Raw genomic sequence first — 23,795 nt, forward strand, 5'->3', positions numbered from 1 at the left:
TTTCAGTCTATCTATCTCTTTCTCTTTCCTCCATTCATCCATCCATCCATCTTTCTTTTCAATGTATATATCGATCTATCACTCTTCTTAATATATCTCTTTCTTTTCAATCTATCTATCTCTCTTTCTGTCAATCCAGCCAACCATCTATAAACCAAAATAAACAATCAAACACCAATAAACAAACCTTGATACATTAAGTGCAATAAATTCATCTGGTTTTATGTACAATATAAATGCACATCCATTCGGGTGAAGTGTTCTCTTGACTATAATCAGATTAATCTATATCATCCTCCTCAGGTGTCCCCATGCCAAAGGCTTCATTCATCACTTCCTCCTTTGGCACTGTATGATCAGCCACCCTGCAGCCCATATAGCCCAGAAACCAGCACAGCAGCCTCTCTGCCCCGCTCGCCATCTGTCAACGGAGACCACAAACTGCCCCTGCCACAGAAACCTTACGTTCATAGTAAGACAAAAGTCGCTAACTGCTCGAATAGTCATTTCGATCTGAATTCCTTAATATTATACACAGCTATTTCTTCCTGTCTACTAAATTTTCATTTGTTTTACATTTGGTTTAGATCACAATTCCAGTTTAAGTCCTGAGAGCCCAGGCTTCTCTCAGCCATTGAGACTCACTCCAGACGGATCTGGCTCTGGGAAACTTAGACCTGTATGTGAACAATAGCGAAAATCAAGTTTTGGATGTTTGTGTGTCTGTTTTATAATCATCCTGTACTAATTTGTTATAGACAGTATTTTCTAGAAAATAAATTGTACTTCTTTTTTTATTTTTTAAACGGGTCATGACATTTTCTGAATATTTTTATTACTTTCCCTGAGGTCCACTGATATAGTTAGTAAAGTCTTTTTTTGTATTAAAACAGTCATAATTTAGTAATATATTATCATTTTTCATCCTGTCTCTGGCCCTCTGTCTGAAACGCGTAAACTTCCTTAAAACTTCAGCGTAAATGGCCACTGTTATGATTGGTTAACATCATGCAGCCCCTCGAATAGAGCCGTTTTTGAAACTCAATAGGAAGAAACTAAATGAACACCAAAACATTATAAAACTAAATGTCAGAGTTTACACATAACACACATCCAACACATTGCACCCGAATATATTAAAATGTTCATCTCAAGCGCAACAATTAACATTCACAGCCTATCTACACTGGACACGAGTGTTGCGTCACATCAATAGCAATAAATCCCATTATAATCAATGATGTTGTCTACCATGGAAGCGTCTGTTGCGGCGTGTTGCACCAACATTAAACGGATTTTCCATTTGCACATCCGTGTGCTCAAAACAGCATTGCAGCAGCTGAATGACAGAGAGCTTCTCCACGTCAGAGTTGTAACTTAACACTGCATCTTTTAAGTGGTCAATGACATCTGTCTCTGCATGTTTATGTAGAATTTTTTTTTTAATCCAGACAGGCATATGAAGTCCTTTTGTAAATCCATTTAAGATTACTCTCCCATGACAGGCCAAATCTCTCTTCTCTTCACTTGTGTGACTGAAAAAGCACCAGTGGTCGGGACAAGTGTGCAATGACGGAAAAATAGGCGTTACATATGCAGATGAATGTGGTCCTTGTGATGTCACAAGTTCCATGAATTCCAAACGAGACATTTTTGCAGCTTGGTTTAAATAAACGCTCTTTCTATTACGATGAAACTTATGTTTTTATAGTGCACTGACCTCTTATATGTCAAAAGATCAAGGAAAATTTTAAACAGACGTTGCTCATTAAAGTTTAAAGTAGTGAGAAATAAATGATTATATAAATGGGTGAATCTCAAAGCATGTCTGGGTCATATTGAACCTAAAAATCAAAAGATAAAAATGATAAATCATTTTTTTTTAAATGTAATGTTTTCTATTTGACTTTATTAAGTGAGTAATTTATATGGCAGTAATGGGAAAGACCATTGAGAATCATGAGAATTACAAAAAAAAATGACTGAGTAATTATCATTAAAACACCACAATGCTAGAATATTTAATTGCTCTAAATATAGGTTTCATTTTCTTTGCATTTTTTTAGGGTGAAAATTGACCTGAATGTGTGTCTGTGACATTAACTCATATAATTGCAATAATGAAGGATAGAATTACAATTACATTTTATTCTTGTGTCTTAAGGTCCGGGCAGCACCTCCTCCTCCAAAACAACACCCTCGCAGACAAGTGGAGAAAACCGAAGAGGTGGAAATCACGCTGGTGTAGAACCCCATCTGACCTCTAACTCCTCCCACTCCTCTCAGGAGGGGCGGGGCATATGTTAATCCACCCTATGAGCATTCTTACATCCCTGAGGGGTGGAGATGAGCATCTCTACGGCATCGCCACGCCTTTTGCTAATAACAAACACCTCTTTTGGCGTCAGAGACTGTTTGTTGCCTTAAACCGCTTTCACGCCAAACTGTAATCCTTGTATTCGTAATTACTTTATTGTACAAAGAGAACAGAAGACCTACAACTTCAGACTTTATAAATCCACTCAATGCCACTTAAATTTAAAGGCGGATGTGTAAGTGTGCATCTAAAAAACAGGACACAATACAAGGATTGAAAGGATGCTGTTGATTTGGGGGGAAAAAAGGCTCTTCAGCAGGCTTTTGAAGAGCAGAACATGCAATACTAGGAATTGTGGGGAAATTCAGGAGGCCTTGTCATACCCAAGGGGTCAGCTACGAAACGAACAGTCCCACCATATACGTTTTTGATGTGTAGTGCTTAATCCGTTTCTTTACTAGATTTTTTTTGTCTTTTTGTTTTACCGAGAAAATATCAAAGTATTCTTAAAACAACGTAAAAAAAAAAAAAAGCTTGAAAGCAAAATTAAAAAACAAAAATATGTATTTTTTATTTTTGAAATCTTTTTTTCCTCCTTGATAAGAATAAATCCAACAAAAAAGAGAGAGAGAGAGAGAGAGAATTGTATGCTTAAAATAAGAAGGAAAAAAATATTTGTCAGTGGAGTAGTAAAAAAAAGGAGATATTCTTATATATTTTCTATAAATTGGCTTAAAATCATACACCATTTTGTTTTCAAGCATATTACTTTTTTTTTTAAGGCTATTTAGATATTTGACTGGAAATCAAGACCAAAAATGTCATTAAGAATTTTTTATTTTTTTTATTATTTTGTTCTCTCTCACAGTACATTACTGTCATCATTGGAATGTTCTGATCACAAAAACATTTTGATATGTTACAGATCATGCAGACATCTCAAGAAGAAAGGGAAATGTACATAACATGATATAAGGAAAGAGTAAATTAAAAGAAATAGAGGGAAAAGGAAAAGAGAGGAAAGGCTGGTTCCTTAACTCTTTTTTCCATCTGTTTGGCTTCCTCCTCCTCCTCCTCCTCCTCCCATCAGAATATTGCTCTTTTGTTTGGTGTTGATCTGAAAATAAGTACTAACTACACAGCTATATTCTTTTTTTCAGCTTTTCATTATGAAGATCAGTGCTTGTATGTATTACTAATATTTAGTCTTCAAAAGAACATGCGTGAGACCGATTTACAGATGTCGTGATGTCTTTGAGCATCCGCTAGCAATTATTCTGTGACTTTTGCCTCCGCATTGCCGGTATGTTTGTGTCTCTTCGGGCTGAACGTAATCTTTGAAATATACCGATCAATATACAGATATAAAGTGCTTCTCCAGCATAATGCATTTTTCATTCTCATTGTGTTGGCACTGTATTGGATTGAATGGAATATTTTTTTGGTTTCTTTTATCGAGTGTCATGGCAGTATTTTAGATTGTTAATCAATCTCTTTCAGATGTGATGGTATAGATTTCCTCCAATAAGCACAGACATGCCGCACAGGTGGACGGAAAGGCTGATGGAGATGTTTTGTTTAATTATATCATATAAAAGCAAACTTATTACAGTGTCCTGAGTGCTTTCCCCTTTTACAAGGGGCAGCTACGTTTTAGTCGGTTTTGCAGTTGAACAGTTTCAAGTCAAAAACCAATTGGCATTTCATCTTAAAGAAAGAGTACTTCTATAGTATGAAAAATTCTGACAGACTTTTCGTTTTTGGAAGAATTATTCCTTAAATTGTGGACATTTTACATATACAAGTCATTATATTATTCACTATTTGCCACAGTATTTTCATGCATATCTTGATGTGTCCTAGCACTTTTCTAGAATTTACAGTGCTTTGACCACTTTATTTTATTATGATTATTTTTTCTTTGTTTATCACTCCCAGCTGCCTCTTTTCAATGCTAAAGCTGCCCAGTGTTGTGTTATTAAACTCATGAGTGTGATTGTCGTTTTCCCATAAAGTTTGAAAGAGTTATTATGTTGATTCCATAATATAGACAGTGGAAAGAAAAGAAAAAAAGATCCATTTTGTGAAATGGTACCATAGTTCTGTTAAGCAAGAACAGGGTAAGTACGAAAAGAACGTGTGCAAGAGTGAGACGAAATGGGAAGATTAAAAACGTTTGTTTGGTAGCCTTTTTTTATGATTGGAAGATGTTTGAATATCTTCCCTTTGTTTCTATTTCCTCTGTCACAACCTATTTTCTTGTTGATCTCATTGAGATCTTATAAATGTTATCAAACTTGTTTTGAAGTTTATGGTCAGAGGTTGAAGCCCATTGAAACTACAACTGTTCTCACCTATAAAACAAACACAAATTTGGGGTATTTTGATTTTAACAATTGCGCTTTCAGTTTTCTTGGCCAGTTTCGACTATCTGGAGCTTCTTTGATTAGCGTTAGCTGCATTTTCTAGATGTTTTATTTGGAATGTTTTTGTTTTATTTGCTTTTATTAAAATTTCAAGGTGATTCTGAGCTGCTATAAAAACAGACGGCATAACAACAATTGACTGTTGCTGCAGTGACAATATAAGAGAACAGGTGAAAAATATTCTTTATGCATATAATTAGCTGTAAAATTATTTGTATTTATTGTGTACAAATGTTAAATAAAAAATTGGGGAAAGTGCCTCGGCATTGTTGTTTTTCATACACTTGGTCACTTTTTAATCTATTAACTTTGTCTGTCGTCTTTCAAATTTACTTTTACATTTATGCATTTGGCAGACGCTTTTATCCAAAGCGACTTACAGTGCACTTATTACAGGGACAATCCCCCCGGAGCAACCTGGAGTTAAGTGCCTTGCTCAAGGTCACAATGGTAGTGGCTGTGGGGAATGAACCAGTGACCTTCTGATTACCAGTTATGTGGTTTAGACCACTACACCACCACCACTCCCACTCACCACTCAAATTGGTGCTCTATTACTTTTTTAAAGAACAATCACCGTGTACTTTGGAGTGAAAACTATTTAAAAGTAAGTCATTTTTTATGTTTTCACAACCCCTCTTTAATTTAAGGGCAATTTAAGCTATCTATTTACAAAAAAATTAACAATAGGTCCCAATCTACGTGGCCCCTGTTGAGTGATAGCTTCATTTAGACTCCATTCTGGCATCATTTATTAATGTCATTTTGTTCATTTAACTCTTAAATGCATACCTCGGATCTTTAGTGACCCGGGACCATAATCCACCTCCTTTACCTCACTAATTTTTGGAATTATGCCCTCATTTGTGTTGTATTCCTCAACTTTTCTCTTGTGAGTCACCTAACAATAAAAAATTAAAAAAAATCCAAAATGTGCACACACACAAAATCTAATTGTTTAATTACCAAGTTTATAAGGTCTTAAGTGACCTGAGATCTGTAATAATGTGCCAATATATATTTCCTCTTATATAAATAATATTTTTATGATTCTTTGATAACTACGTTTAACGTCACAGGATATCTATTTCTTAATTACAAGACAAATGAGTGCCATTTTCATTCAAATTACGACTATTCTCTGGGTGGCACTGTTGTTTCAGTGATTGACTTGATTTACGTTTGACTTGCGATTTGATGAAGAAACAACATGTAAGTAAACTATAGCAAGTACAACATATGAACAGTATGATATGACTATTGTATATCTATTTAGATGCAATAAGTGCCTGAGAAAATACATACGTGTAGCTCAGTATGCATTTGACAGTCAGTTGATTCTCCTACAATTTAGGGGTGGATGTAATGAATCCCATTCTATTTTTTTGTTGCGTCATATCTTTGACTTATATGTATATATATTGAACTGAATATATACTAAATTATTTTCTAATTGTCTTAAAAATGCTTTGAAAAGTTTACACTATATGGGCATTTTGTAGATCCATTTGTGATAGATATAAGTGCTGGGTTGCTAAAAACTCAAGGTATTAATATTTGGCAAAAATTGCCATTTAAGGGTTAATGTTTACTGCTGGAGAATAATACAATCCCACAAATCAGGGTTTATACGGTATTGAGATATAACTCAACTTTTTAAAATTCGAAACCTCATAAAAATCCAAATAAAAGCAACTTGTATGACATTTAATTTGTCTTTCTGAGATGAATAAACAGCATTTTCTGAAGCTTAAGCACCTCCGTTTACTGAACATTTGATTATAAATAAAAATAAGTCTTTTTAAAGGTGCAATCAGTAGGTATTTCTTTGTTTCAAAATGACTAATTTGTAAATATGTATAATAGCATTAACACTCACATATATGAGATGAAGATTATAGTCAAATCAGTAAACTTATAAAAGCTGTAAATCTACGTGGCAAGGGTCTCTCCACGTTAGAATCACGTGACCTGCCGACTATCTCTCGCTTTATCTCATTAACCGCTCTGTTATTGGACACAATCTCATGGATTAAATTAAAAAATAGCTGACTGTGAATAGATAATTTCTACAATGGCATTGGTAATTGTAAACTATTGTTTGAATGATGCTGCATCCACACCACTAGGTGTCAGTGTAAGTCCCAATATGCCATAAAACCAAATATTACTGAGCGCACATTTAAGTTTTAAGCTCTATTTCGTACACTTTGTGTGGGAAATGCTTCTTGTAACATTGTGGTTGTATTTGTAAATGTTTTCACACAAGTTATGTAAAATCCAGAGCTTGTATTTGTTGGAGGATATCAGGCTTCTCAAAGTATGCTGCTTTTCTGTCAGTTTTAAAAGAGTGGGTGGTTCTCTCAGAATTCCATGTAAACAACAGAGACACGTGATTCCTGCTGGGAAGTGGAGAAGGGGGCGAAATGAGATATGAGGCAAAAGTATGAAGACACACCTCTCCTCTCTCCATCCACAGGGTAATAACTGTGTATTCCGTACAGATTTGAAGAAGAAACAAGATGTTTCAACATGTTAATTTTATGTGGCCACATGGAATAAAAGAAACACTTCCACTCTGAATGAAAATAGGATGGCTTGTGTTCAAATATATCTGTGCTCCAATCCAGAGGGTATGTATCACAGTTTGTTTTTTCTCTCATTTTAAATATTTTTTTATAAGAATTTTATAACAAGTCTACAATTAAATCTGCTCTCAAAGGAATGTTGTTATGATTTACCTGTGAATTACGCAAGAAAAATAAAGTGTAATATTTTGAAGCAAGTGTTTGTGAAAGGAATAAAAGAATACATAGTAACTAATGCAAAGCATTAACTATTAATGCATCTTTTTTGAAAGAAATTTGGCATTTGGTTTAATTTGGCTCATGTGCTGTCTGTATGAGTATTCAAATAACTAGCTTACTACTTGTACAGCACTTTGGCACACGCTTGTTGTTTTAAATGTGCTCTAGAAATACATTTACCTTGACTTAGTTGTTAGAGCAATAGTGTTTTCCAAATAATAATAATAATTCTGGAATAATGTACTTTGAATATGTTCAGAAATGAATGAGATTTGAAAGATGTATAGGTTTGGAATGGCATGAGGGTGAATAAACGATGAGTTGGTTGATCCATCAACACAAGGAATAGTTCACCCAAAAATGAAAAGTCTCTTTATCATTTACTCACTCTTATGCCATCCCGGATGACTTTCTTTCTTCAGCAGAACACATATTAGAAGAATATCTCTGCTCTTTTGGCTCATACAATGCAAGTGAATGGGTGCCAACATTTTGAAGCTCCAAAAATCACATAGGTCAGCATAAAAATCATCCATATGACTCCAGTGGTTAAATCAATGTGTTCAGAAGCGATTTGATAGGTGTAAGTGAGAAACAGATAAATATTTTAGTCAAATTTTACTATAAATTCTCCTCCCTGCTCAGTCAGTCTCCACTTTAACTTTCACATTCTTCTTCTTGCATTTTTGGTGATTCACATTCCTTATGCATACGCCCCCTATAGGGCAGGGAGAAGAATTTCAAGCAAAAATGGACTGAAATAATGATCTGTTTCTCACCCATTACATTCACATTTATGCATTTGACAGACGCTTTTATCCAAAGTGACTTACAGTGCACTTATTACAGGGACAATCCCCCTGGAGCATCCTGGAGTTAAGTGCCTTGCTCAAGGACACAATGGTGGTGGCTGTGGGGATCAAACCAGCATCCTTCTGGTTAACATTTATGTGCTTTAGCCCACTACGCCACCACCACTCCATCCTACCACTCACACCTATCACATCACTTCTAAAGATATTGATTAAACCAGTCTTATGGATTATTTTTATGCTCCCTGTATGTGATTTTTGGAGCATCAAAATTTTATCACCCAGTCACTTGCATTGAATGGACTTACAGAGCTGAAATATTCTTCTAAAAATCTCAATTTGTGTTCTGCAGAAGAAAGAAAGTCATACAAATCTGGGATGTCATGAGGGTGAATGATGAGATAATCAAACAATTTGGGTGAACTATTCCTTTAACCCCAGGTTGCTCTGTTGGGGGCATCAGAAATTACCAATTAAATGTCCACTCATCTAAATTGTGTTTCAGATTCTGTGGTTGAGAGGAGGTTGCTGAGGGAGAGTGTTTTCCCCAAACTGAGAGAATACTGTAGACGCATGCATGGGGTTGACTTCAGGGTGAGAAAACATCAATCACTTTCTTCACTTGTCATTTGTCTTTTTCTGTTTTCTGACAGTCCGAAAAGCATTTTGCCAGCTTGATGAAAAAAATAAAAAAAGTTATAAAGTGCGCTTTAGTCACTTCCTTTCCACTGGACAAGTACAAACAAATTTAGCCACAAGCGTTTGTTTTCAATTTTTAATCCATGAGCATGAATAAATAATGGTTATATCTTTCAGTGGTATAGTTAGCATTTAACAGGCCAACAAATACCCACAACATCATGCAATATTAATTGTGGAAATGACAAAGACTGACTGGGACTCAAATTGTACTTTTCTTGTCTATTCTTCTCTCTAAAAGCATGTGAATGGATGTTTACAAATTACAGTCTATAAACCTGTTGTTGCTTAGGTTAAAAGTTTGTTATTATCTGTCACATTCGCTAGAGATCACTGTTGCCACTAGCACCATTGTGCATTTAAATGCTAAAGCATCTTTCTGCTCCAAACATCTAAATCTATGGTGCTCATATTGGAGTCTTTCAGTCCCACCCATGGATCCAGTTCCCCTGGGAGGTTGTTTGTAATACCTGATCAGAAGTGTGTTACTAAATCCTGTCATAGCTGATCATGTAAATACAGTCAGTAAATAAAGTATTACGGTATCCATTTACCATATTGCACAAAATGTTTTGATATATTTGAATATACTTGCACTGAATATGTTAGCTTAGTAGGACAATGTATTTGTTTGTTAATCGCAGGGAATGCACGATGGAATATTAGTTCACTAGGCTAATTGGTTTGCATGCTAACTGAAACCTCAACAAGAAGTGTTTAATTTGACCATTTGTTGCTTTGGTTATATCATGTGATATGCCATGTGTATCTTACACAACATTAATTAATATATTTTCATGATTACAAAAACATTTAAGTGATTTATGTTGTACCAAGATCTCTCCCTGATGCATTCCACTCCCTTCTCTCTACTGTACCTTTGAAGATAAACCATGTCAAAGGCTCCACAGTGGGGCATTGGTGAGCTGTTTGGCCCACCCGGAGGGTCCTATGCCCCACCTTACATCTTAGAGCTGGAGCCGGGCCTGGTCAAAGCCCAACCCCCCCCCCCCCCCACACTTTTAGCTATTCCATCCAATGTGACCCTTTCAATGTTTAATGTATGCAGGTTATTGACCCTTATGAAGCAGCTGATCCCAAAAAATGGTGTTCGCAGCGGGCACGACTGCAGCTGCTGGAGGATTGCAGGACGAATTCTATCGGCCCTTTCTTTGTGGTAACTTGCTTGTGTTGTCTGTCACTTTTTTTATATTAACAAAAAACGTATTTTAGTATTTTATTTTCTTCTCTCAGGGGTTGGTGGGAGAACAGTATGGTGATGCATGTTTACCTGAGCAGATTGAAGTCTCAGAGTTCCAGTGTCTTCTGCTGGTGTGCGAGCGCATGGGCCTCAGGACAGACATCCTGAAAAGATGCTACCAGAGAGATGAGAATGCCATACCTCCTTCATTTGTTCATATTAAACACTATGGTATCCAGGCAAGGAACTTGTTTTTCATTTTTGGTGAACATGTACGGTTAATTTATGTCTGGATTTTGCAGTGGTGGTGATGTAGTGGTCTAATGCACATAACTGGTAATCAGAAGGTTGCCGGTTTGATCCCCACTGCCACCACCATTGTGTCCTTGAGCAAGGCACTTAACTCCAGGTTGCTCCGGGGGGATTGTCCCTGTAATAAGTGCACTGTAAGTCGCTTTGGATAAAAGCGTCTGCCAAATGCATAAATGTAAATGTAAATTTGTATCTTGCTAAAGACCTTAATCTTTCATCATTAGCAAGAAAATCCAATTGAGGAGAACGACTGGTCCGAGGTACTTCCTGAGGTGAGGAGAATCCTTCAAGATGTTGTGAAACATTGTATCCAGGAGGGCACTATGACACATGACAAATCTCAGAAATATTTTCGGTCTGGTAAGTCGGTATATATCTTTGTCAAATTGCACAATATTACTACATATTCCAAAGCAAAATGTCTAATTTATGTTTTTTTATTCACCAGCCCTTGATACTGACATCCGCTTTGCATATGAAGACCCTTCTACCAAAGATAATGCGAGATGTCTTTGCTACGTTCATAAAATAACTTTCCAAAGGAAAGCTAATAGATTGCTCCCTAACGAACAAGCCCAGACAGACCGGCTGTCCCAGCTCCGAGATCACTTCCTGCCAAGCTTGGTTGGCTCGCACAAGGCCCTGGTGTACTGCCTCACCACAGAGTCTAATTGTTGGCAAGGTTACTTGCCTGAAATGAGACTGAACTTTGCTGTTGGTCTGAGTGAACAGCTACATACAGATCTTAAGGGTCTCATTGATCGTGCCATCTCAAAAAGAGAACAGGCTTCTGTCATCGATAAATTTGGCCAGAATGATTTGTGTCGCATCTTTTCTTCCCTTTACAGAATTGAACGTGCAGAAATCAAACATATTAAAGCATACTTGGAGGAAAGAAATACCAAATTTCCCTTTGTACTCAATGGTAGACCATGTTCAGGCAAAACTGTGCTTCTGGCTCACTGTGCAAGTCAGGTATCTCTCTGAAAGTGTTTTTTAACCTTTCCATTTGATAAAATAAGCTAGATGTATTTGAATAGCCTCATGTTTGGGGTTTGAAATCTTTAGTAATGTACTATATGATACTAACGTGACCTATTCTTTTTGCAGGCATCCATTTGGTTGAAGGATCTGGATCCTGTGATTATTGTGTACTTCATAGATATCAACAGCTCCCTGAGACAGCTTCTCAAAACCCTTTGTGAAAGTCTTGCTTCAGGCTACAAGCATCTATACAGTACCTGTCTTAACGACATCTTTCAACTGAAAGAACATTTCAAAAGGCTCCTGAATGCAAACTTGATGTCCAGGAATCTCTTGGTGCTCATCGTAGATGGGCTTGACCAACTGCCAGTGACTGATGGACCACTGGATTTGACATGGCTTCCCAAGACTTTACCTCCAAATTTAAAGCTTCTCATCTCCTGCACGGCAAACAGCCCTGCCATTTGTTCTACTCTGAAGATATATTATCCAGAATCAACCCTGTTCTGCGAGTTGCAGCCAGTAGAGAGTAAAAGCTGTAGTCAGCTATTGACAACACTTCTTCAGGCATCCAATAGGAAGATCACCTCAGGCCAACAGGTGCATGTGAATCAGGCTTTTAAGAAATGCTCCATCCCACTAAATGTAGAGCTTTTTCATAGACAGTCAAGCCTCTGGAGCTCAGAGTTTGAAATCACAGAGAACATGTTGGTCCAAGGCATCCATAATAAAATTGTTTTGATGTTTGATCATCTGGAGAGGAAGCATGGGAAAGCTTTGGTCTCCAGAGCTTTAAGCTATCTTACCTTGGCCAGGTATGGCATGACTGCAGCTGAGCTGACTGATGTTCTTTCTTGTGATGATGAAGTTTTAGCATCTTTCCTTCCGCCAAATGACTGTATACCACTTTCGTTGAGGGTGCCTGAGGTTTCGGTGGAAAGTCTTCTTTTCGACCTTAAGGGGTTTCTAGAGCTGTGGAACATTTGGGGTACCCAAATTCTTTTCTGGGTCAGCAGACACTTCCGTTTGGCAATATGCAAGAAATACCTATGTTCAATGGCAACGCGTCAGAAACTGCATAATGTTCTGTCAGTCTATTTTAGTGGCTCATGGGCTGATGGCAAAGCAAACCCTTTGATTTTTGATGAAGACTTCAAAATTCCAGGCTCTTTAGACAAAACACAGAAGATCTACACTGATCGACAAGTGCCTAGTCAACCTTGGATCTTCTGTCCCCCTTCCTTTATGTCTACTGCCATTAGTTCAAAAGAGAGAACACATGCTAATCTGAGGAAACTCCATGAACTCCCATTCCATCTGTTGAAAAGTGGGAGACTTGAGGAGCTTGGTAACCAAATGACTTCTCAAGTATTCCTCCAGGCAATGCTGCAAGCAATGATGGGTGACGAACTGTTACTGTGGCTCGAGAGGACATCTCAGCTGTTTTTTCCCAGAGAACTTCAGCTCCTAAGCATCATCCTACGATCTTCTGCTTGTCTACTGTGCAACAACCCTGCTGACCTGCCAACAGTACTGCAGGCCAAACTCCTTCCTTTTCTGAGTGTTTACCCTACATTGGAGGAATGTGTTTATCCGGCAAAATCTGATGATGTCATCAGGAGAAATGGGCTCAATTCTGTGCTATCCCCAGTTCCTTTGGTCCCTTATACCCATTGTACCCTAAATGAGTCCAAAGCTTCCCATATTACACAATCAGCTGGATCTCACTCTGGCACTGTAGTGGTTATCCTGGAGAATGGTGCTGCTTGGGTTTGTAATGGAGGTGTATTTGAAGCTTCCAAACTACCAGAGTCATCTCATCTGCGGTTCACAAGCGTCAGTAGCTGTGAAAATATATTTCTTCTCAGCAGCCATTGTGGTAAGCTTGTGTTATGGGATACAAACGCTCCCACACGCCCTCAAGAAATTCGAACCCGACACACAGAAAAGGGTGAAAGCTCCATTCTTGAGGGGTTTTTGGTGTCCAATGACAAACTATTTGTGTGGTGGAAAGGACAAAATGTTGTCAATATATTTGTCGAGAGAGAGGAATATACCCAGCTGCACTGCACTCATGAGATAACCTGTGTGTCATGTTCTGAGGGTGGTAATATAATTTACTGTGGACAGAATGAAAGTTCTGTGACAATATTTGATTGGGCCAATGGCCAGCTTCTTGCCACTATCACTTGTCCAAAAAAGATACCATTAATTGACATGATTCATGTCTCTGAATGTGATGAGCTACTAACTTGCATAGATGAAGCTGGGAATGTGTTTGCTTGGAATCTTGAGATTATAACAGAACCAGTTCTGATAAGTGAGACCCATTGCAGAACCTTGGAGAAGGTGTTAAACATTGACCACAAAAGGGACAACTTTCTCCTCATTTGTAAAAGGCAACAAATACAACTTATTGACATTCATCAAATGGATGTGCTCGATCAATTAAATCCACCAAAAGGAAAAACATTTAAGATAGCATTTATGGATCGAGACTCCCACTTCATCCTTGGTTTGCTTAGCAATTGCCCATTTCTGCTAGTGTGGAACTGTGCCAGTGGACAATGTGTGTTGAGTTTGGACACAAATGGTCAAACTAGTAATCTTCTGAATTGTGGGGCCATTTACCTGGCAGCAATCACAAATTCATGTGTTCTTATTTGGGACATGGATCTTATCACGGCTTCAGCAATGGCCCCAAAATCTGGAAAGAGGGTGGAGATGGTGGTTGTGGGATGTCATGGAAAAAGCTGCTACTCAACAGATGGCTCAGAATATGTATGGAAGTGGGAGGTTTTGAAGGGTAAAGTTGAAGGTTATTTCTTTCACCATGGTTCTGTGGACTCCATGTCCATCTCTGCAGATGGTGACTACCTTGTGACTATTGCAACAGGAGACATCTATGTCTGGGACACCAACAGTGGGAAAAACCTTCACAGAATCTCAGGCAGTCAAGCATACAATGTTTTAATAACTCCCAAAGGGAACACTGGAGTAACCCTTTCAGAGACCAGCCCATCAAGGGTTTGGAAGCTGCAGAGTGGCCACAAGATTTGCAGCATTCATCTTCATCTCAGAAATCCAATCATTTCATCAGAGAGCACCTTCCTTTTTGGTATTGACACTGGGGACCTCCTGGCTGTAAGTCTCTGGTCTGGTAATGTTAGCAAACGGTTCTCCTGCTCTGACCAGTCAGATGTTGTTGCCTTCCATTCTCTGCTTAACCATCCAGATTATGTGATTGTTGCTTCAGCCACAGGGTCTTTGTACTCCTGGAGGTTAACAGAGGATACTATTTGTCATCAATTCCAACTGCCAGAATCTTTCTTGTGCCAACCTGAGGTCTTCAGACTATCATCAGATGTTGGTTATGCCATCCTTTCAATCACTGAATCCACTATAAACATCTTAGACCTTTCCAAAAGTATGTTGTGCTCTTTGAGAACAGAAGGACCTGTTCAGCAGTCATATGTGGCTGTAGGCATATCTAATCAATATGTGGTATATATATGTTACTCCTCTCAGGAATGCCAGAATGTATTCTGTGATCTTCACGAAAAGCCGATACTGGTAGTTGTCCGTATGGCAGATGGGGAAACAGTTGGCAGGTTCTATTTGTGTAAGAAGCCCTCTACTCTAACCGTGTCAGATGATTTATTAGTGTTTGTAGGGTTTGAGGATGGTTCTGTTGGGGTCTATGCTGTTAATGACGTCAAGATGAGTGACACCAACTGGAAAGGAGATGGTCAAAGACTAATACCTTTGTGTCCATTAGAGGAGTCACTGATGTGGGTACCTCTGGTGAATCCTAACCTTACATGGGTTGAGTTGGCTTCTCTTAAATCATTCTAGTGTGACTGTAAATGCGTGTGTTGCTCTATCAATGCTCAGCACAATGCACTGTGGTAAAACATGGGCATGTTTACTTGGTTGTTTTAACATGGCATATGGGTGTGATGTGTGAAGATAAATCTGATATTTTTTACAATGAGTTACATGTGAGATGTAAATCCATTTATTGCATGGACAACAGACTAATTAGTTAATAGAGTACATGCAGTTTAATAAGAAGCAAGTGATTTACAAATGTTTATTGTATGAATAATGTACTTTTTTGTTAGTTTGTCTGCCTAAACTCAGCAAGATACAAAAAGATGAGAAAGCAGATGTGAACGTGACTACTGCTGTACTAAACCAATTTTGAAAATATTATATTATATTGTACTTTTATATACTATTATTTTGTACTTTATATTATATTGTATAGACTGTTTTTGTTTTATAGTACAAAAAGTGTTATACTTTAACGTGATGTTGTAATGTGGGATCATTGGGAATGGTGGGAACATTGTAATGGATGAACAAAAAACAGTAGCTAGAATGATTTATCTGACTCAATTTGTAATAACCTCTTTGTGTATCTTTTTGTTCATTTGTTTTATACCATGTCAGTAAGAAAAAAATAATACAAATAAAAACTTAAGATGTGATTTAGCATGATTCATTACATTACACTTGCCATGTATTTTGTATTTAAAAAATAATTGTATCACAAACATTTGATCAGTTAACTGAAATAAACTAGAATCACAAATAGCTTGGTCTTTTTAAATATTTTAAGACCCTTAAGTATTTATATTTTAGTGGTTTCATTATTTCTATACCTATAATTTTATAAACATATATATATATATATATATATATATATTACTGGTCAAAAGTTTTGAAATGCACATTCTTTATTATAATTTTTTTTTTTCACATTTTAAAATAATAGTAAAGTCATCAAAACTATGAAAAAACATAAATTAAATTATGGGAATTATGTTGTGACTAAACAAAATACAAAATAAATCAAAACTGTGTTATATTTTAGCGTCTTCGAAGTAGTCACACTTTGCCCAGAATTTGCAGACACATACTCTTGACATTTTCTCAACCAACTTCTTGAGGTATCACCCTGGGATGCTTTTTAAAAGGAGTTCCTGTCTATGTTGGGCACTTATGGGCTGCTTTTCTTTATTATTTGGTCCAAGTAATCAATCAGCTTTTTTTAAATACAATTTTAGTTGCGTGATGAAATAAATTAATATGGCGGCACAATTATATTTTTGTCTAAAAAAACTAATTTCAAATATTTAAGCATACACCTTCAGATCAAAAGATCATGAGAAACATTTCAGTCAAGTGTTTCAAAACTTTTGACCGGGTATGTGTGTGTGTATTTGTACATATTCAAAATACAATTATTTTTTATTATACCGCGTTTAACACGAGGACTACAATTCCCATGTCCACAGTAGGTCAGGCGGAAGTAATCCCTTCTGATATATCCACTTCCGCTTCACTGTTCTTTCCTTTCCTGTCTGCGGCCTTCGGCAAGATGGCGGTGCAAATCTCGAAGAAGAGAAAGGTTGGTACGAATTTCATCTAAAATATGCTTAAATAAAGTACAGATGCGCGAAATAAGAATGCAAGCTAATTGCCATGGCACTTACTTGTAGATTAAGACATTAAGATGACCGGTTTTTCCGGGCTGTGTTGTTGGATTGTGCCAGATGCTTTCGGAAGTGAATCAGATGGGAAACATGGCATATCAATTCAGCGCTGTGCTCCATATACTTTTGTATTAATGTTTCATTATTTAATTTGCGGATAAAACAACTCGGAAATACAACTTGAGCACAGCTGGTGTTAGTATGACTGCCAGAAAATAAAACTAAATTCAGGTATGGGTCAAGAAGAGTTGGAAGATATCTGCAGTTATAGGTGTATCACACATTCTTGGGTTATTCAGTAAAAGGCATCGCTTTTTTCTTCATTGTGTTTGGTATTATGGTATTCAAATTCATGAATTATATGCAGTAGGCTAACTTGTCAAGTAAACCGTCATAAATTATATTTCCCATGAATCCATTGTCATTTCTGCATCAGGAGCAATCATAACAATAATTCTATTTTTTTATCTATCAGTTTGTGTCAGATGGCATCTTCAAAGCAGAGCTGAATGAATTCCTAACCAGAGAACTTGCTGAGGATGGTTACTCTGGTGTGGAGGTCCGTGTGACGCCAACAAGAACAGAAATCATCATCCTAGCCACCAGGTCAGGATTATATTGGTTTATATATGGACCTAACTACATGCCAAAGAGCTATTTTAGTGTGCACAGTATATTGTGATGGATGCAATGAACATGCTGTATTTTGTGGTTTAGTCTGTTACTTAATCCCCTTCAGTGATGATACGATGACGAGTCGGAACTGGACCGGTTTTGTCTTTGAGGATTCTGGGTCAGGTTCACGTTCTGTGGATCTGGCTTTAGTTCCTCAAAGCAGACGGTCTTCTTAGCTTGAAGACATCGAGGCATTTGTCTGAGAAGGGTACATGTTAAAGTCCAGGATGATTGTACATGAGCCTGGGCAGTAGGACACTGTATACTGTGTGACATTAGAAATGACAACCGGTTAAGACTGACTGATTTTTAGAAGTCTGGATCCAATTTCTGTGTGAAATTATTCATGCACTGAAATGGGAGCAATTTGGTTTAAATGTTGCATGCATTCGAGATTTCACCCACCATTAACATTTTTATATGGTGACGTGATGGTGATTTGAGGTAGTTCAAAGATGCTTGCTGAAGTATAAATGTGTGTAACAACATTTGTTTTTGTCTGTTAAGGACCCAGAATGTCCTGGGAGAGAAAGGACGCCGTATTCGGGAACTGACTGCCGTCGTTCAGAAACGGTTTGGATTCCCAGAAGGCAGTGTGGAGGTAAAATTGAGACCCATTTTGTGCAATTGCAGGGTTTCCACAGTTGTAGAAAACCTGGAAATATCAGGAAATTTGAAAATGTTATTCTTGGAAAAGTCATGAAGTTTCTATTGTGGGTAATGTTTTAGCTATGCTCTGTTGAGAAAAAAAAATAAAAAATCCTAGTCCTGTAATGTTGACTGAGCTCTTTCGAAGACGGGGCGGGATTTTCTTTTCTTTCTGATAGTTTTGTGCCCTTGCAAAAAAAATAAAAATAAAATATATATATATGTATATGTTTTTCGAAAGTATCCTTATTTTAACCATGAAATTTATAGTGAAAATACAGGAAAACACAAACTTTGTTAAAAAAAATATATATATATATATATATATATATATATATATATATATATATATAGGTTTCATTTTGTGGTTATGGTTTTACTCTATGAATACCATAGTTCAACTGGTTTTATGTAAGCAGTTAAGGTTTGGGAAAGGAGGCGGGAACCGGCTGAACCATCAAAATAATATTTAATTTAAACAAAATACACAAATAAACACACGGCAGCTGCATGTGGCTCTCTCTCGATCTGCCATGTCCTGCTGCACTTATCCCTCTCATTGGCTGATTAGCCCGATTGGGGGCCGGGTCGGCGTAGTCACGGCCCCGCCCTCGTCACATTTTACTATAGTAATGTTGTAGTGACCGTGAGTGTTGTAGGCTAGCCGTGATTTATTTGTGTGTGTGTGTGTGGAAACCAGGGTTTTATTGTAGTGACTATGAAAATTAAGTTTTATTAAACATGTTTTGCTGGCGTAAACCATTTTTTTTATCAAGTATACTGTATAGATTAACCATGGTTAATCTTGTAGCTGCCATGGTTACACTACAAATATATGGTTAAAATATGATCGCTATTGTTGGAACCAATTATTCGTAATTTAACTATATTTGCTTCACTCTTCCCCACTTTTTCCTCTTAAAATGATATTGTGATCTGAAGTACTGTGCGTTGGTTTGTTTTAGTTGTACGCTGAGAAGGTCGCCACCCGCGGTCTATGTGCCATCGCTCAGGCAGAGTCGCTGCGCTACAAGCTGCTTGGAGGTCTGGCTGTCCGTAGGTAAGACTGATAGTTTCAAACTTGTCTTTTTCAAAGCACGTCAAATCCCCTTCAGTGATGATACGATGACGAGTCGGAACTGGACTGGTTGTGTCTTTGAGGACTCTGGGTCAGGTTCACGTTCTGTGGATCTGGCTTCAGTTCCTCAAAACAGACGGTCTTCTAAGCTTGAAGACATTGAGGCATTTGTCTGAGAAGGGTAGATTGTTAAGAAATGACTAATGATCTTTTATCTTTAAAGCGTTTCATTAAATGGAGCAATTTGGTTTAGCTTCCAATGCCGTACTTGTTCACATGTTATAATATGGTTGTATCCATCAAGTTCAAACTATAATAGAAAATAAAGCAATTTTTTAAGTGTTTTATGGCTCATCAAAAAATAGGCATTACTGTATTAATATGGTTCTTCAGCGCGAGATATAATTTCCAAAGAAATTACTCTTTGAGCCTGTTATTTTGGATCTACAATGTGAGAACACTTGACAGTGTAGTCTGATTCCCAAAGAAAGTATTCTTTTGAGCTTATTCTATTTAGTGAATCAGCAACTACAGCACTACCAGTGTTGTCCAATTCTCAAATAAACGACTCTATGAGCCGGCTCTTTTTAGTAAATCAAAGAATCAGTTGGAGCTGACTGAATGAACTCGCTCCAAATAAAACAAAAACTGTTAATGTGTTGCTGTATGTGTACTTGAGGCTCGGGAGACTCACGAGAGTTACTTAGTGGTTGTTCATATGACAACATGTAGTTTAAAATATAAATTTAGTTTTGTTGTAATGAGGAAATAATCTGAAAAATAATTCTATATGGACTACCAGGCATTTATATATTTCATAAATAATAATAATTTAAAAATAAGCAGTTTAATTTTAATAATAATAAATTGCCCTTAAATCAGACTGGCTGGTCATTTTTTCATCTACCAGCCATCTTGGCTGGAGGGGCTAAAAAGTACAATTCGGACCCTGACCAAGATTAAGTGCTGTAAAAGTATTATTCATTAATACTTAATGTTAATAAATGTGACATTATTTTAAAGGGTTACCACAATATTACTATAGTACAACCATAGTTAAATTATGTTTTTTGCATGGTAAAACCTCAAATATTTAGGTTGACTTTATAGTTAAAAAAACACAAAAAACTTATGTGACTTATTTAGTTATCATGATATAAGTTTACTGATTCTGTGATATAAGCTTTTGACAATAATGACCATTCCTACATGTAGCAAGTATAACTAATTTGCATGGGCTCTATTTCCTTAACATTTCTGTATGGTAGAATTCTATATATTCTGTATCATGTTTGTTTTGTTCAGGGCTTGTTACGGTGTGCTGCGTTTCATCATGGAGAGTGGAGCCAAGGGTTGTGAGGTGGTTGTCTCTGGCAAGCTGAGAGGTCAGAGAGCCAAGTCCATGAAGTTTGTGGATGGCCTCATGATCCACAGCGGAGATCCCGTGAACTACTATGTTGACACCGCTGTCCGCCACGTACTGCTCCGACAGGGTGAGTAACTGTCACACAGGAAGGCAAATGTGATCAGTTGGGAAGTTCTGTATAGGATAAAAGATTAAGGTTTTAATTTGTGGGGGTGGCTGGGTAGCTCAGCGAGTATTGACACTGACTACCACCCGTGGAGTCACGAGTTCGAATTCAGGGCATGCTGAGTGACACAGCCAGGTCTCCTAAGCAACCAAATTGCCCCAGTTTTAGAATCACATGGGGTAACCTCCTCGTGGTCACGATTAGTGGTTCTTGCTCTTAATGGGGCACATGTTAAGTTGTACGTTGATCGCGGAGGGTAGCACGAAGCTCCGCGTGCTGCGAGTCTCCACGGTGTCATGCACAGCAAGCTACGTGATAAGATGCGTGGATTGATTGTGTCAGAAGCTGAGGCAACTGAGTGAGACTTGTCCTCTACCCAGATTGAGGTGAGTGACTGCGCCACCACGTGGACCTATAAGTAGTGGGAATTTGGGAGAAAAGGGAATAAGAAAATAAAACATTTAAATTGTGTCAGAGATTTAGAAAATGGTGCTGATTCACCATTTTACACTCCTGACTGACTTTGGAGTTGTAACACTAAAGCCAAGTTTAAAGTAATTTGATGTGCGAAGTTTTGCCATTTGGAAAGTTATAATTAAAATATCCTTTTTTCCTAATACATGTTCATAATATTATTGTGAGCGAAAAGGTAGATGCAGCCCAAAAAAATAGAACGCTTGTTGCTCGAGTTGCTTTTTTTTTTTCTTCTCAAGATCAAAGTTCAAGACCTTTTTATTGAGATGCAGTGTAAAAAAACCCCACTGTGCTTCTGCACAAGATGCTTAACTGAGACGTGGCGCAAAGGAAAAATGCATCTGTCTAGGACACGTTTTCATAGAAAAACAATTTAATTCAAAAGTGCATTTGTTGTGAACTGCACCTTAATCTTTCCTCAATCTAATAACATGATCTTCTGAGACTTAACAATTTGCTTCCTCTTGTTTTTCCCCAAACCCTCCAGGCAGTTTAAGTCCTGGTAGTTAAAATCAAGTCCTACCCTATATGTTCTCAGTCTGTTTGACTCTTTAATGTGTCAGATTACAGAAGTTAAATGGATTGCAATTACCATTTCACAATGGCTCAATTATTTGAAATAGCCGTTTAGAATTAAATGCCTTCAATGATGATGATACAATGAACCAGAATTTGATAACTTTAAGAGCCGTGGTCAATTTCTGTGCCTTTTGCCCTGGTTCTTCAAAGCAGTGTGAAAACTTAATAGTGTTAGTCTGAGAAGGATCTAGATGTATTGTGCATGTTTCCTAAATTGCATCTGTTTGGAAAGTTCAGGTTGCAGTAATACTGTCAAGGGTTCAGTAAGAATGTTTTGGTTATTGTAATCTTAAAATGTCCTTGTCATCTACCTGTTCATAGGTGTGCTTGGTATCAAGGTGAAAATCATGCTCCCCTGGGACCCCAGCGGCAAGATTGGCCCCAAGAAGCCCCTTCCTGACCACGTCAGCATAGTGGAGCCCAAGGAGGAGGTCCTCCCATCCACCCCAGTGTCCGAACAGAAGGGGGCCAAGCCCGATGTCCCTGTCATGCCACAGGGAACCCCTGTGCCAACCGCATAAAGGGGTAAGACTTGACTTGCTAGTCCTAATCAGGGCCTAACTTGTATTACAAAGTTAGCTGTTCTAGCTGTGTAGGCTACGATTGGCCTCTTGCCCCAGTATTAAGGTCACCTGACCTCCACATTCCCTTCTGTGATGATACGATGACGAGTCGGATTGGGGCCCAGCTCTGAGGACTCTTAGTCAGGGTCACGTTCTGTGCCTCTGGCTTTAGTTCCTTAGAGCCGTGTGTCCTCTTAGTTTGAAGACATCGAGGCATTTGTCTGAGAAGGGTCACTCATACTCCAAATATGAATTCAGTAGATGTGTGATTGATTCTTTAGTGTGTATTCTAACAAGATGTTTTTGTTTCTCACAGGTTCACCCATTATTGATGGAAGGCCTGCACTTTTCTGTATAAAAATAAATAAATGGGGGGAAAAATATCAATGTTGTCTTGTGTCTTTGATTCCAATACTTAAAGGTTTTCAAAAATTGCACTGCCTGAAGATATCTCACAAACATGGCTGGTACTGGCTAATTGTGTTGCAGTATGCTGCTTTGAACAAGACTACTTTAAAGGAATAGTTCACCCAAAAAATGTTATTCTCCTATTTACTCACCCTCATGCCATCTCAGATGTGTATGACTTTCTTCTGCAGAAAAGAAACAATATCTATATGTCCATACAATGCAATCTCTGAAATTTGAAGGTCCAAAAGGCAGCATAAGTGTTTGAAACGATCTATGTTTAAGTCCCTTTTTTACCATAAATCTCTTTCACTTCTCTCTTTGCTTGGGAATGTTTTCAGTTACAACACTTGATTTGTTAATTGCCCTAAAGGGTCATTTAATTGATTATGCCACGTGACTCATGTATTTTATTGTATTTAACCAACCTTGTACAAATATTGCAATATAGAGTTTAATTTTCAGAAACTCAGATTATGCAAAGCTTCTTGCATGTTTAACAAGTTTGGTTAAATGGGTTTTGAAAGTTATATCAAATTGATCTATATCAAAGTGTGTAGTGTATATGATGTTTTGCTTTACGTTAATAATGCAACAGCCTGTTGTCAAAATGAGTGTTTGGAGCTTATTGGAGACCACAATTAAATCTGAAACTGCACAGAGCATCTCCGTGGAGTCTTATGACTGGAAACATTCTTGATAAACTTTTTCCGTTTATTAAACCGCCTCCGATGTATTTTCAGTTTGTTATTAACGGAATTACTTAAAGGAATGTGAAT

The 23,795-nt window shown here is 37.5% G+C and overlaps 3 protein-coding genes and 3 non-coding genes across 9 annotated transcripts in view; all 6 read left to right on the forward strand.

Moving 5' to 3' along the window:
- The window catches only part of LOC127661635 (F-BAR and double SH3 domains protein 2), a 111,020-nt gene extending 106,004 nt beyond the window's left edge, over nt 1-5,016 (forward strand). For all 3 annotated transcript variants that reach the window (XM_052152436.1, XM_052152437.1, XM_052152438.1), the window contains 3 exons: nt 304-472; nt 588-679; nt 2,165-5,016. In XM_052152436.1, coding sequence (XP_052008396.1) covers nt 304-472; nt 588-679; nt 2,165-2,248 — 345 coding nt within the window. In that variant the 3' untranslated portion in view covers nt 2,249-5,016. The remainder of the gene's footprint in view (nt 1-303; nt 473-587; nt 680-2,164) is intronic.
- A 2,193-nt stretch (nt 5,017-7,209) lies between these two features.
- Nucleotides 7,210-16,042, forward strand: LOC127661632 (NACHT and WD repeat domain-containing protein 2). Of its 2 annotated transcripts, XM_052152431.1 has the most exons (7): nt 7,210-7,376; nt 8,868-8,956; nt 10,131-10,238; nt 10,316-10,501; nt 10,799-10,934; nt 11,023-11,549; nt 11,685-16,042. In XM_052152431.1, the coding sequence occupies exons 1-7, from the start codon at nt 7,337-7,339 to the stop codon at nt 15,411-15,413; spliced, it is 4,815 nt and encodes a 1,604-aa protein (XP_052008391.1). In that variant the 5' UTR covers nt 7,210-7,336; the 3' UTR covers nt 15,414-16,042. The 2 variants fall into 2 exon arrangements, with proteins under 2 accessions (XP_052008391.1, XP_052008392.1); XM_052152432.1 differs by lacking the exons at nt 7,210-7,376; nt 8,868-8,956; nt 10,131-10,238 and having other exon boundaries at nt 10,482-10,708.
- An 872-nt stretch (nt 16,043-16,914) lies between these two features.
- rps3 (ribosomal protein S3) lies at nt 16,915-22,991 on the forward strand. Its single transcript, XM_052152451.1, has 7 exons — nt 16,915-16,974; nt 17,535-17,665; nt 18,242-18,335; nt 19,348-19,442; nt 20,766-20,953; nt 22,367-22,570; nt 22,925-22,991. The coding sequence occupies exons 1-6, from the start codon at nt 16,945-16,947 to the stop codon at nt 22,564-22,566; spliced, it is 738 nt and encodes a 245-aa protein (XP_052008411.1). The 5' UTR covers nt 16,915-16,944; the 3' UTR covers nt 22,567-22,570; nt 22,925-22,991.
- LOC127662012 (small nucleolar RNA SNORD15) lies at nt 17,793-17,942 on the forward strand. The gene has a single exon (XR_007972834.1). It is a non-coding gene; the product is annotated as a small nucleolar RNA SNORD15 (small nucleolar RNA).
- LOC127662014 (small nucleolar RNA SNORD15) lies at nt 19,492-19,641 on the forward strand. The gene has a single exon (XR_007972836.1). It is a non-coding gene; the product is annotated as a small nucleolar RNA SNORD15 (small nucleolar RNA).
- On the forward strand, nt 22,694-22,838 carry LOC127662013 (small nucleolar RNA SNORD15). Its single transcript, XR_007972835.1, has one exon. It is a non-coding gene; the product is annotated as a small nucleolar RNA SNORD15 (small nucleolar RNA).
- Nucleotides 22,992-23,795: the final 804 nt, after the last annotated feature.

The sequence above is a fragment of the Xyrauchen texanus genome, chromosome 21 (genome assembly GCF_025860055.1).
Source record: "Xyrauchen texanus isolate HMW12.3.18 chromosome 21, RBS_HiC_50CHRs, whole genome shotgun sequence".
NCBI classification, from domain to species: domain Eukaryota; kingdom Metazoa; phylum Chordata; class Actinopteri; order Cypriniformes; family Catostomidae; genus Xyrauchen; species Xyrauchen texanus.

Bases quoted from the DNA above. Each gene is read 5' to 3' on its own strand.
- LOC127661632 (XM_052152431.1), top strand. From the start codon at position 7,337: ATGGCTTGTGTTCAAATATATCTGTGCTCCAATCCAGAGG. The intron at 10,502-10,798 runs GCAAGGAACTTG...TTTCATCATTAG, and splicing joins TTAAACACTATGGTATCCAG to CAAGAAAATCCAATTGAGGA. The intron at 11,550-11,684 runs GTATCTCTCTGA...TTCTTTTTGCAG, and splicing joins TGGCTCACTGTGCAAGTCAG to GCATCCATTTGGTTGAAGGA.
- rps3 (XM_052152451.1), top strand. From the start codon at position 16,945: ATGGCGGTGCAAATCTCGAAGAAGAGAAAG. The intron at 18,336-19,347 runs GTAAAATTGAGA...GGTTTGTTTTAG, and splicing joins TCCCAGAAGGCAGTGTGGAG to TTGTACGCTGAGAAGGTCGC. The intron at 19,443-20,765 runs GTAAGACTGATA...TGTTTTGTTCAG, and splicing joins GGAGGTCTGGCTGTCCGTAG to GGCTTGTTACGGTGTGCTGC.